We start from the raw sequence: 15088 nt of genomic DNA on the forward strand, positions 1-15088 counted from the left end.
AAAATAACTCATAAAAATTATCGTTAATTATTACCGAATCTCGTCGGAACGACGATCCTTACATACCGATGTCGAAAGGTTTAACTGGACATGATTTTAAACTTAACCATACACATACAATTATTAAACATAAACATAATCAAAATTCAGAATTGGAAATTAAAGCGGAAAGTAAAGAATTAAGCAATTAAAAGAAACCTGATGAATAATAGCAATTGGATTAAACTTTGGAGGATTCTTCGAGTACAAATAATAAATGAAAAATTACAACGATGTCAACACGCTTAATCCAAGAAACTTGTAAACGTAAAAGCAATGGTGCAATAGCCTCCCGATGTGGAAGAACTATCACTTTTTAGACTATTTCTTCTTAAAACTAAAATCAAATTACATGGTAAAAACTTGGATGAACTTTTTTTTCTGATTCATCCTTTTTATATTGGTGAAGTAGGATTGAACTTCCCTAAATTCGCGTGGAAATAGTGGAGAGGAAATAGAGAGCATTCTTGACCATGTTCTGTGCAGTTGCTGAAAAACAGCACTGTGTGTCCGTGGCGAACGCCACAGGACCCTGGAGAACACCATGGTACTTAAACTCTGAAGTGACGTGGCAAGGGACGTGGCGAACGCCACAAGGCCAAAACTTGTATTTTCAGCATTTTCTTCTCTTCTTTCCTTTTTTCTCCATTTCTTCTCTTTTCTTTACTTCTTTCTCACACATGAGTTTTACATCAACAAATACCTGAAACAGGGCACCAACACCGACATAATACAATAAAACATACACAAAATTATATTAAAATATATGCGAATCGAGTAAAATAAATGGTATAGTTTCACGTTATCAATGACAAAACCAATTTCAGAAATAGAGACAAATAATGTTAATACAATTGAGTATATTTCAATTTGAATTTAACCTTAATAAGGACAACACAAAGTTTAATTGGAATTTTAGGTATCAACGCTTTGAACTTATTATCCCTTGTGATTAGACTGATGTTACCTTACACATACTCTTTAATAATTCTACGCCTACATCTGTCGCCTAACATTATTTATGGCCATGTGCTTTTCATGTTTCGTGAATTTTTCGTGAGAGAAACTTCAGTTCTCACTTTGAGACGACACCATCTTAAAATTCACACAGGTGAAGTTCACATTGTATCTATATTGTATTAGATACATATTCTCGATACTAGAATTCATTAAGAGTTTGAAAAAACTCAACCCTCAATATGCAATAGTCAACATTATTATATAATATTGCACAAATATCCAAATCAATGGCTTGTTGTTACCCATTGAATCTTGAGGTTAATGTTTTATTAACATAAGATTGGACTGTCTTCGTTGTTGGAACTCTTATTCAAGAAGTTTCAATCTCACATCTCTTGAGGTAGTTTTTACTAAATCTATGGCTAGTGGCTTAGTAAATAGATGAGCTAAATTATTTCACAGTTGTATATATGTGAGTGAAATAATTTCATCCTTAATCAATTTTCTCACAAAAGAATGTCTTAGTCTTATGTGCCTAGACTTTCCATTATACACTTTGTTAAATACTCTAGCTAAAGTGGCTTGACTATTGCAGTGCATGGACATCTTTGAAACATTGTCTTTTGTCGATAGAATATCCAACAGAAGGTCCGTCATCCATTCAACTTCTTGACTAGTGGAAGCAAGAGCAACGAACTCTGATTACATGGTTGAAAGAATAATATATGTTTGTTTCTTGCTCTTTCATGAAATCACACCTCTAGCAAGTGTAAATATCCATCCAATTGTAGATTTATGATCTCTAACATTCAATATCCAACTCTCGTGGGTATATCCCTCTAATATGGAAGGAAACATACCATAATGAAGGTTAGGACTTTTGGTTTTCAAAAGATAATAAAAAATCCTTGTGATGGCCTTCCAATGTTCACTATTTGGATTGCTAGTAAATCTACTCATTTTACTAACTGCAAATGTTATGTCGGGTTTGGTACATTGCATCAAATACATTAGAAAACCAATTTCACTTGTATATTCTAATTAAGACACAACTATTCCATCATTATTTTTAAGTTTGATACTAAAATCAAATGAGTGTTCACTTACTTAAATCGTAAGTGTTTGAACTTATCCAACATTTTCTCAATATAATGTGTTTGACTAAGTTCATAACCCCCGCTATTTCTCTTTACTTTGACCTCCAAAATAATTTCAACTAGTCCAAGATCTTTCGTCTTGAATGTGAAAGTTAGAAACCTTTTTGTTTCTAAAATTCCATTCATCTCGTTGCCAATAGTCAACATCTCATTAACATATAGACAAAGGAATATTACAATGTTCTCACTCACATTTGTGTACGAGGATTTGTCACAAGAGTTGGGAACATATCAATTTTGAAAGTATGACGTAATCAAATTTTTTGTGTCATTGTTTTGGTATTTGCTTTAATCCATACAAGGACTTAACGAGCTTGCACACCTTTTGTTAATTTTTAGGAAGCACATAACCTTCTGCTTGCTCCATGTAGATTTTTTCTTATCGAGATATCCATTTAGGAATAATGTTTTAACATACATTTGATGAACTATAAGGTCATTCAAAGAAGCTAATGCAAACAATATTCTAATCATCGTCTTTTCTATTGGTGCATATGTGTCAAAATAATCAACACCTTCCTTTTGTTTACAACTTTTTTCTACTAATATAGTCTTTTAGGTGTTTAATGTACCACCACTATGATAGTTATTTCTAAATATCCATTTGCATGCAATGGGTACCGATACCTTAGGTAACTCGACAAGTTCCCAAGTGTGGTTTAACATAATTGAACCATTCCGTCCTAGATAACATCCTTCCAAAAGAAAGAGTCCCTTGAAGCTACTGCTTTTTTTATAGATTTTAGGACCATCATCCACTTGAAGAATAATAGGAATATTTCAAACATAATTCTCACAATTTCTTTCAACTAGATAAAAAGAAATAAGTTGAGAATCAATTTCGTTTGGTCTTAAATCCTTAGCATTTCAGAGTCTCTTACTTATCTTAGGCTCATATTGTGATTCAACAACCTATGAAGGACTTTCAAGTTGTATTTCAACAACCCGTGAAGAATCTTCTTCATGAGATTCTTCATTTGTGGGATTCTCATATTCCTTATCCTTTGTAATAAGGTTTTCAAATAATTTCACATCTCAGGACTCGGCAATTACATTAGACTTCAAATTTAGAAGTCTATACGCTTTACTGCTAGGTGCATATCCTACAAAACCACATTTGATCCCTCGAGGACATAATTTAGTTCTTTTAGGCGTATAAGAAGAATTATAAATTTTATTGATAATATTATCATTAGTACAAAGCTTGATCATTCCCTCAATGAAATATCATTTTCGTACAAATACATCATTACGGGTCAATATTAGTTTGCTTTATTCATATTTAGATTCAATGCTCGACTTTCCTAAAAGATCCCCACTAACAAGGTTTCTATTCATGTCGGGAACATGAAGTACATCAATAAGAGTAACTTTCTTTCTGAAAGTGACGTTAAGTTTCATGGTTCCCATTCCAACGACCCTTGATAGTTCTTCATTTCCCGTTTAAACATCTTATCCATCAATGACTTCAGAATAGGTTTTGAATTTTGCAGGCTATGGGTAACTGACAAAAATATGCAATTTACAAATAAGAGGTTTAGATAATTAATGGAGGACTTACATGTGACATAGCATTTGACCTCAATGGAACACCCTCAGACTAATGACCAAGCCTAATTAGAAAACAAAGACCTCTTACGAGGCCTAAGGAGAAGGATAAATAACACAAAAGGTGATTGGGAAGGAGATCTTATACATGTCCTTTAGGCAGAGCAAACCACTCCTCATTCTTCCAATAAAGAGACTTTTTTCCGACTCACTTATGGTTTTAAAGCATTGATCCCCGTTGAAATAATGTAGTATAGTTACAAGACCTCGTACTGCACACCTAGAGAAACTAACAGAGAAAGGTGAAAATAAGAGTTAGACCTCTTAGAAGTCTGGATGGATTAGGATGTCGTAAGCAAATATATAATAAAGTAGAAAATAATGGTAAATTATAACATAAAGGTCATTTCCAAGATGTTTGCCTCGGGAAACCTTGTATTAAGAAGGGAGGATGTCGGTAGAAAAATGCCTCAAGTGGGAAGCTTGCACCCGACTAGGAAGGGTCATATAGGTTCTTCGTCACTTATGGGAAAAAAGCTTACACTTTGAAAACCATGACCTTAATGACGCAAATTCTCACACCTAAAAATTCATAAATGCGTAATATATTATACAGATAATTCATGGATATGTATTGTAAAGGTATAACATTATTAATGCAAGCTCAGCGTTTAAATATTCCTTTCCCCACATTACACCATTTAGATGACTAATCAAACCCACACAAAGATTTTTAAGGCTAGAGTATATTCCTTGAAAGAACACCACGAGAGCCTAAATGTACCACCAATATGGAAGGCATAAGAGTCTCACTCGAATCGGTTAGCCACCATCAAGATGAACTGTCTCTTTTAACAACCCACTATATCCCGAGTTTTAAACACAGAGAAAAATGTTGATCATATGATCCCTTAACCTGAAACACCTTTTCAATAAGATACACACACCATCACGGGAAAATAGAGATAAAGTATAAATATTATACAAATAAAGACACGAAGAAATTCCATGGCATGTTCTCCAAGTTATAAAAATAAAGATCATGAGTGAAATCAAGGGGAATCAGTTGGAGAAATGACCATCTCCCATTTAACTATTGACTTTTCAATAAAGATTGAGAAAAATAACTTTTCAACAACTCAATCAAAATATTATTGGGTTGTGACCATTATGTCATCAATAATGGCAAACTTTTATGCCACAAAGGTTTAATCATATTTCTCAAAGGCTTCTTATGCTCTTTAAGTTGGGAAGTCACAGTCCCTACTTTCCCCTCGGCCTCAACGAAATTTTTCTTCAAATATTTCCTTGCCCTCAATATTCTTCGTCACCCCTATCCTTGTTGAAACTTCTTTCGTTCGTTCAATTTAATCAATTTCCAACACTTCCTTGGTCCTTTCCAATTCTTTCTTGAAGGAGACCCTTGTGTTACTAGATTGCTTATAACTCATTTTCTAAAAGTTAAACTTTAGCCTAAAACTTTTCTTCTTCAGACTGAAACTCTTGGTCAATGGTAAACACATTCGCAAAAGCCTTTTGATGCCCCAAAGTACCCATTTAAGCCAATAAGCATCGATCCAAAGCAAGTATCAACGCGAAAAGCTTCTATAAGGAGTCATGAACTAAGTTGGCTAGAGCCTTTAAGGCTTTTTCCTCTTCAAAGCCAACACTACTAGAAGGTGGGTATTTTCTCTTGTTAGGTCAAAGGGGAGTTCAAGCCCTCTTAGCGACCACTATTGAAGTCTTTGATGACTCACTCGTCACACCCGCATGACTTCCACCCTCCCCGACCAAGGGAACACTTTGACTTAGAACGTCTTTTACAAAACATCTTAGGTCATCAAATGAGCCCTAAACCTCTTGTAAGTCTTGAACTTTTCCTCAATAGCCATGATTCATGCAAAATGAAAAATAAAGTTAACAATCAACATAAATCGTCCATAATTACAAAGTGTCAAAGGATTGTGAGACACACCTAATAACCATGGGGCATCGTCCCAATTAGAGGCTAAAATAAGAGACTGTGTATCTATATATCGATCTTTCATTTTTTGTTCATTTAACATTTGATCAGTGTAAGTAACCTGATCGAAACCATTGACAAAATATGAATAGAAAGAACACATCTCCTTTACACATGAGAAATATCATTATCTTGAAAACCAACTCTGATTTAGTTTGACTGGGATGTTTTGGTTCTAACATCAAGGAAACAATTGTTCACAAACAACGTCACAACCCTTTCTTCGAAACTGCACATATTTCAATGAGAAATGACATAACGAGGCTCAACCACAACATAACGAAAGTTGAAAATTTTGAGATCTTTACCTATAAAAAAATTCAAACAACTTTGGAGATTGATTAAAGTGAATAAAAACCAAATGAGGTTTTGGAACCTACCCAAGCAACAAAGGATATACATAAGAAGATTTAGAGAGACACCTCTTGGCCTAAAAATTCGCACATCAACTGAAAGTCACCAATGAAGACTTAATAGCTGGGGTAGGGGTGTACATGAGCCGATTTGGGCTGGGTTTGGTCAAACATAATACCAATCCATATATGACACTCTGATTTAGGTGAGGTAAAAGAACCATCTATTACACCAATTGACCGATTTGAACAAATTCACTAATTTTTGAATTGGATTGGGTTGGTAGTGGATTGCCAAAATAATTTTTCTATTAATATTAAATAATTAAATGATGAGTCATCATATTTTTTTTATAAAAATTACTCAACATCTATATATTTTTTTAAAAAATAAATTACTTATTTTTTTTACTATTTTTAGCATTATAAAATAATAAATAATAACGTCAACTAATAAAAATTATCATAAAATACTAGCAACAAACTAAAGTTGCATAAAATAAAATTGTATTAGTATCAAAATAACCAAAGAGTAAAACATTCAAAATTAATTAGAGTCATGATTCACTATAATAGTAAACGTTCAAGAGATTAAAATTGCACCAACTAATCAACCGTAATCAAAATCATTAGAATTATCATAATAAAGTTTGATATCTTGAGCACAAACACATAGGGAGATGATCGACTTTCTTCTAAACCTCATACACCCTACTATCACTATTATGAACAACAACAAAACTTTTTAGATTTATTGAATAAATGATGTATCTGATCATTATTATATATCAGATACATCAATTATCCAATAAACCTAAATATTTTGTTGTTACTTATAATAGTGATCAAAGAATGTATATATTTGATTTCTTTCCCTAATAATTTTTTAAAAATATTTATATTAACTATTGTGTAATTTTATTATAAATAAAAAAATTAAATAGTAGAAGTAAAAGTAAAAATATTTTTAGAACATAGTATATTTATAGTAAATATGATAATTAGTTGTATAACGGAATAGAGAGAAAACAAAATTTGAAAATTTGAAAAAAATTTAAATTGTCAAAGTCAGAGAGATTATTAATGGAGTATCTTATTATGTACAGCATGTATGCAGAATTGTAGATACCGGATGCGATTTTTTCTGCTACACGCACGCGCCTGTCTCTTTCTGCCGTTTAATTATGAATTTAACTAACCAACGTAACCCTATTTTCTATCTAACCTACTTTTTCCAACCATTATATATGCCCTTCACCCTCTCTTTCTCCCTCCACAACAACACTTTCTTTTTCTCTCTCTACACTCTCAGAAAACATCATCACCACCACTGTCCCCCCCAACACAATAACATCATCGTCATCATACCCTTAAAAAAATGGAGGATTGTAAACATGACACGAGGAAGCGAGTTCGTGATGACTCGGATCTTGCCGCCTCGAACGAGTCCAAGCGAGTTATCCGAGTTGACTCGGATTATTATGACGGTGACTCGTCCGAGTTGAGTCTTTCACGTATCAACTCGTTTGAATCGTGTGTTGACTCGGACGGGTCTGAGCCTGAAATCGTTCGGGTTGAATATGAACCTGACTCGTATGAAGTTAACGAGATGACGGATGAGATACTGAACATACTTGACGAGACAGATACTGTGATAGATCGTGAAACAACCGTCACCGCCGTTCAAGGACTTGACTCTGTTATCAAGAGCTTCGAGGATGAGATATTTGCCCCGGGTCAAGATTTGGATCCGAACCAAGCACCCGAGTCCAGCGATTTCAACCCGAACCTAGGATATTTACTGGAAGCCTCGGATGATGAACTTGGTTTGCCACCGACGGTGGTCCAAACCGAGGAAAATGCTTTACCCGAAATCAACGAATCGGGTCGGGTTGGCCCGGACGGTGTTGATTTGAGTGGGTTTTATTGGTTTGAAGAAGATATTCGAAACAATGAACCTTTTGGGTTGATGGGTTATGATAACGTTGGCGATGACAACGACGCTGGCTATGTGACGATTGATGGACTATTTGATTATGGTGAGGCTACCGATCTTTTGTGGCGGTCGGAGTCGTTGCAAGCTATATAGGACTTTCCGGCGCGGCGACATTTTGCGACTCTTCGCCGGAATGTTTGGTTAATGGTTTTTTAGATAGCACATATGACGTAGGAGGGTAGTTGTGAAAATTTCGAATTATGAAATTTGTTGAATAGGCCCCTGACTTGTTCGATAATTTTTTTTTGTTCTAAAAATGTTTATTTTATGATGTGAATGTGACTCTAGACATGTTTTTTTTTCCCTACTCTTTATTACTTTAAAAAAAGAAAACGACTTATGGTGATAAGTCGTTTGTTCTAGATTCAAACTTTATTGTTGGAAATTATGTTTATAGTTGTTAAAACAATTTTAAGTTTTTTGGAAAAATCAATTAAATATGAAAATCCATTTAGTTTGGGACTTAAGAATTATCTAATTTTTATGCGCAATGAACACGTTATTTATTTATTTTGACTATAAAAAAATGGAGTTATTTATTTTTAAAATGGAATATAAGATTAACGGAAATAAATTGTGGGTTTATTTTTGTTTTTTAATTTGATTTTTTATGTAGATCTACTTAAAAACAATTAAGATGTAAATCTTATATAAAATACACTCAATTTATACCGGTACTCATAGCTGTCATTTATCACAACATACTTCAAAAGATTTATTAATAACAAAAACTCAATTTATACCGGTACTCATAGCTGTCATTTATCACAACATACTTCAATAAAATTATTAATAACAAAAACTCGGTGACTAAATCAAATTTTTAAGGAAAGAATCTTCTCTAAATAATAGAGGAATTTTTAATGCAGGTTGGCATCATAATCCGTATTTATGGGTATCCATCCGAATCCGTCCCAAAGTTGATGGGAAATCCGTTTTAAATGAATTTAGGTTTGGATTTTTTTTATTATAGAATATAAGGACGAATCGGATAATGGATCGTCCCGAATATCTTATTATGTATATTATTATTTATTTTTGATAATTTAGAATATTAAATAATTGATTAATATTTTGATATTTTAATTTATATTAATTATTTTAAATATTTGAGACATATGTACGAAATTTTTTTAGATTGTTTTATTTTATTATTTGTAACGTAATTCGATTTTTTTAAAAGAATATTTTTATTAAAAAATTGATTTTACCTAATGGATGGTGGCAGAGCGGGGATATCTGAACCCAACCCGAATCCATTTGGGACGGGTTTGAGTTTTAATTCTCCATCCCAATTCGAGTTTGGGTTTGAGGGAGGTAAAAATCGTCTCCGACCCGCCCCGTTGTCATGTCTAAGTTTAGCCATCATATAAATTTATTTAATGCTTCATATTTTTGAAAATCCATCTTTTTTATTTATTAATAAATGTGAAATATTTTAGAAAAACATATTCAGAATTTTTTTAAATATTTAATGCATCTCATTCAAGTACCATTTATATTAAAATAGTATTAGAGATACATCTTTGAAATGTATCAGGACAATTATTTCATGCTATAAATTTTTTACATGTGTTTATATGAAGTATAATGTACTTAATTCTAGATGGATAGAAATTGTCATACAAAAATAGAATAGCAATATATATATATCAAAAATATCGTACAATCGAGATCAATAATGTAGTAAGACCGTCAAAATAAAGTACAAACCATAATACTACAACAAAATAATAAAAAACTTTTATTGTGTGTCTGACAACCTCTCATCTACCTCCTTTACCTCGTTTACCTCCTTGGCCATCAACCCCCCGTCCTTTGATGATGTCTCCGGTACGACAATGTCTCACGTGTCTCTGTCATGATGACATCTACGACTCGCCTGACATTAGATCCCTCAGGGAAGACATCATAAATATGATCTAGCTGAGCCTGCTCCTCCTCTAATATCTCCTGATGAGTTCGTATCGGAGGATCTTTTGGAGCAACATGCACCACGTATGAATGTGACACCCTAAAGAACCATTTGATGTACTCGTCTACATAACTCCAGTTGCACTCAACTATGGTAGCCCATGCCTCCTTCGGTACCAGATGACTCTCGTAATCATGAAACATCTCCTTTATCTGATTACGTGTCAAGGCAGGAGGATCGGAGACAATAAGGTGTCTGGGAATGGTCAGAACATAACTGAACTACTGCATGATACGTTCAGGCAGATGAGGAGCAGTGAGACGCGACCTGCCAACCATCCAGAGTATCGCACTATCTCGTCAAATATGAAATGCAAATAAAAAACAATCAAAAACCAATAATTATTACCGCCAGTAGTGTCACGCTGCCAGTGATATGCTTTGTCTTCTACATACAACCCTCTCTCAACTTCGAATACATGTAGATCAAGCAAGTTGCCCCCAATTGTACTCATGGATCTGCTTAAGATCCATGAAGTACTGTAGGTAGATGACGGGAATATAAGTGGCACTCTTGTCCACAAAAATAGTAGTGCCAGTCAAAAAAAGAAGGTATGCTCTCAAAGCATGTGATATGTGGACCACCACCTGCTCATGATCACCATCAACTTGCTCTGCTCTCTTGATCTCATCCACAATAATATTTTTCATGATTTAATTGATTTTGTGAATATTTTTAATTGTTTAAAAATACTTTTAAGTTTCCAAAAATTCTGAAATTTTTTCTCCAAGGTCCTTTGACCTTGTTTGACCTATGATAAATCTCATGGTCATTTCTTTGGTGTTTTGATGAGGTTTTAGGAAATTGACCAACCATAATTTAATTTAATGCATATTTTTATTATTTTTAATTGTTTAAATGTCAAACAAATTGTGTAGAGTCATTTTAATTGACTTTGTGAGTTTGCCTTGTGTTGTTGGACCTTGGTCAAGGTTGATTTGACTTTGCTAGGTTAAGATCATTGGATTTAGGGGATTGATGGAATGTACATTCCATCTCCCAAAATGAATGAATGATCTTAATTTGGTAAAAGTCCTCCTTTGTCCAATTTGAGTTTTGATTCATTCCCTTCCCTCTTCATCTAATTCCCCTTCTTTATGCATTCATTTCATTTGACCTATGATATCTCTATATCCTAAGGCTAGTTGATTGCAAAATCAACATAAGTATGGATGAGATTAGGCCACTTCTTTTGCATATTCTTTTTGTGTGAGGTATGTTTCATGAGCATAGACCATTATATTATGTCTCTAACATGCATTAACACCAAAATTCTATTGTCCGACCTCAAATAGTTGTGACTTCTGTTGGTGTAAGCCCTAGAGACCAATACTTTTGGTACTTGTATCGAATTATTTATTAATAATAAAAGGCATTTTCTTTATTATGGTTGATTAATAAAGTCCCTGGAATAGATAGTCTGTTTAATGTATTAAGTGTGACTTAATCATGAGAGCACATTAAACATAAGGACATTATTCTTAAAGTATCCGTAGTCGAGCTTTAGTGTGAAGTGGGATAACATTAAAGCATTAAGACTATTATGTTTGTAGACTGATGATCACATCTCATGGATCATGGATAAAGAGTTATCAAGTCTTAAACATAGGTATGAATATTATGAGTAATACTTATACTGGATTGACCCGCTATGAGAATACTATATAGAAAGTTATGCAAAGTGTCATAAGTTATTCTCATGGTGATAATAGTGTATACCACTCTTCGACCTGAAACCACTATGGATCCTAGATGTAGAGTCGAGTGCTTTATTGCTGATCCAACTTTGTCCGTAACTGGATAACCATAAAGACAGTTGATGGGTACTCCACAAAGCATGCTGAGGGACATGAGTGTCCTAGATGGAATTTGCCCATCCTGCGTAACAGGATAAATATCTATGGGACCAATATTGAACTGGACAAGGGTGACACGGTCTATACCTTGTGTTCAATATAGACATAAGGGCAAAGGGGTAATTATACACATAATTATCATCACATGAGGTTTTGTCAGATCACATGACATTTTCGTGACTTGGGTAGCAGTGATGTGTTGCTAGATACCGCTCACTGTTTATTATGTTAAATATGTGATTTAATATAATTGCCAACGTCGCGAAAACCTACAGGGTCACACACACAAAGGACGGATTGATGAGAAATAGAGTAACTAAGGAACACCGTAAGGTACGGTGCACTTAAGTGGGAGATGAAATATGGTAAGGTACCAAATACTTAAGTGATTTGGGCATATTATGAGATATAGGCCAAAATACACTTAAGTGGGCTTTTTAGCTTGAAGCCCACACAAGTGGTTCTATAAATAGAACCCCTTGGGTAGAAGCATTGTCACTCCACTCAGACTGAAATTCAAGTAGAGACTTGGAATTTCTTTTTCCCTCTCTCTCTCACTCAAAGCCTTCATTCGTACCAGCTAGCACTGAGATTGAAGGAACCCGTTCGTGTGGACTGATTAGAGACGTTGTCATCGTTCAGCGTTCGTGATCGCCCCGTGGATCTGTATCAAAGGTTTTGATCATTATCAGAGATCTGCACCAAAGGTTTGAATCGCCACAATAGGTAACGATTCTATCACTGATCATGCCCATTCGTAAGGATCATTAAAGGAGAAAATTTTAAATTCCACTGCGCCTTGGATGGCTATTCTCCTTCAGTGGTATCAGAGCCACTTACGAAACCATGAATTTGATATCTGTTTTTGTTCTGTATTAATATGATTAAAGACAGAATGAATCAAAGATTAAATTGAGATCGATCAAGTTACATATATGTGATATATGTAATCCTGATGCAAAATACATTATATATGATATAGTGTTCTCGTTTCGTTCATTCAAACACTCAATGATTGTTTTCCTTTGAGCGATCAATGGTCATTTGCTTCTTGATCTGACGTTAGTATGGTGAAGCAATGACGTGTTGATCAATCATACTGAATCAACAATCGAGATATGTTTGACGGTCTGAAATTGGTGCATCAGGGTTAGTGACAGCACAAGGGTTGTGTTGACAGAGAGTTATGCGATTGGGGTTTGACTGCACAAGAGTTGTGCTTTCTAAACACTTTTTGGAACAATGTTAACCGGTTAACGCATATGGTTAACCGGTTAACGCAATGCAAAATAAAAATTTTAAGGTTTTCAAATAGTGTTAACCGGTTAACGCTTTTGGTTAACCGGTTAACGCAAGACGAAATTCAATTTTTTGAGTTTTTCAAACAGTGTTAACCGGTTAACATATTTGGTTAACCGGTTAACGCAAGGCAGAAAAGAATTTTTTGAACAGATTTCAAACAGTGTTAACCGGTTAACGCATATGGTTAACCGGTTAACACAAGGCAAAATTCACCCGTTCGGCTAACTCAGTGCTTTAAAGGTATCAAGTGTTGATGCGAAAAGCGACATTGATTTTAAATAAGTTGTTCATTAAAATGTGGTGATCGGTCGTCGAGATTTAATTTGATTTTAATTAATTAAAGGAATAATAATAATAAAGTGTTTATTATTGTCTTATGGTGATCGGTTATGGCCTTAGTTTTCCTTTATTCTGCTTTGGGTTTTAAAATACTACTTGCGTGTCGTGCCTCTCTCTTTATCTCCCAAATGTAACTTCTTTTCTCATCTCACTCCCTCGTATGTAAAACGAGTTTCTTTTATGTAATGTAATGATATGAAGAAAGCAAAGAAGTCAGTGCCAAAGGAGGACAACCTTGAAGATCTTGCTTGGAGAAGCTTAGATCGTTGTAGGTTAGCTTAGGTTCTCTCATTGACTTGGGAGAACAATTGCGCTAGGGGCCATAACTGTTTTATTATGTATGTATGTATGTTGATGCATGCGAATGTATGTTGATGCATGTGAGAGGCAATTTATGTGATAAATAAGCCGGTGAGATCAGAATAATTGCAATTCCCTCAAATTAAATATTAAGTTTATGCTTTCCAAGTTTTAACACTCATCAAGACTAGTAATGGATAATGTAGGTTTCGCCTACGCGAGGTGCATGATCTATATATTAGTAAGGTGCGATGGGATAATTGTAATATCCAATTGTTAAAACAATGGGTCAAACTTAACTAAACAAATTATGAGAATATTATATATGTTTGCTTTCCAAGTTTTAGCACTCATCAAGACTGGTATCGAATAATATAGGTTTCGCCTACGCGAGGTGCATGTTTTGTATTAGTCAAGGTGCGATGGGATAATTGTAATATCCAACTGCTAAAACGATGAGTCAAACTTAATTATAATTTTCTTATATATGTTTAGAAGCAAGACTTGGGAATGATCCATATGATGGATTGGAATAAGGAGTTATTCACCCAACTGAAATTTCGAGAGTTGTATGAGATACAATTGGAAGGAGTTCCTACCTAAATAACCTAGTTTTGTGTAATCCGCCTACGCGGACTTAGAACGAAGTGAAATATGGATCTCGACCCACTAGAAAATCTTCCAACGGGATTTTCCGAATCAAGTGATGAGGGTCATTTGTTTTGAGTAAAACAGTGGGAGCATATTTAATTAAAGGCCTAATTAAATATGTCAATGATACTTATATTTTCATTAATCCTTATGTAGATTACCATGACAACAAACACCTCTAACAACATCCTGCGATCAATCTTTGATAAGGAAAAATTGTCTGGGATAAATTTTCTGGATTGGCACCGAAACCTGAGGATTGTCCTCAAACATGATAAAAAGTTGTATGTCTTGGAGACACCTGTTCCTGAAGAGGAACCTCCTAGTTCTGCACCTAAGGCAGAAAAAGATGCTTATAAGAAGCATGTCGATGATGCCAATGAAACTGCTTGTCTCATGCTAGCTACCATGAACTCAGAATTGCAAAAGCAACATGAGAACATGTCAGCGTTCGATATGATCGAACACCTGAAGCTGCTCTATCAAGAGCAAGCAAGGCATGAGAGGTTTGAAGTTTCAAAAGCCCTTTTCCAAAGCAAGTTAGCCGAGGGAGCCCCTGTAGGTCCCCATGTACTCAAGATGATTGGGT

At 34.5% G+C, this 15088-nt stretch overlaps 1 protein-coding gene across 1 annotated transcript; it reads left to right on the forward strand.

Moving 5' to 3' along the window:
• Window positions 1-7340: 7340 nt before the first annotated feature.
• On the forward strand, window positions 7341-8377 carry LOC127105806 (uncharacterized). The gene has a single exon (XM_051043010.1). The coding sequence runs from the start codon at window positions 7459-7461 to the stop codon at window positions 8167-8169; it is 711 nt and encodes a 236-aa protein (XP_050898967.1). The 5' UTR covers window positions 7341-7458; the 3' UTR covers window positions 8170-8377.
• Window positions 8378-15088: the final 6711 nt, after the last annotated feature.

This window comes from Lathyrus oleraceus, chromosome 7 (genome assembly GCF_024323335.1).
Source record: "Lathyrus oleraceus cultivar Zhongwan6 chromosome 7, CAAS_Psat_ZW6_1.0, whole genome shotgun sequence".
Lineage (NCBI taxonomy): Eukaryota > Viridiplantae > Streptophyta > Magnoliopsida > Fabales > Fabaceae > Lathyrus > Lathyrus oleraceus.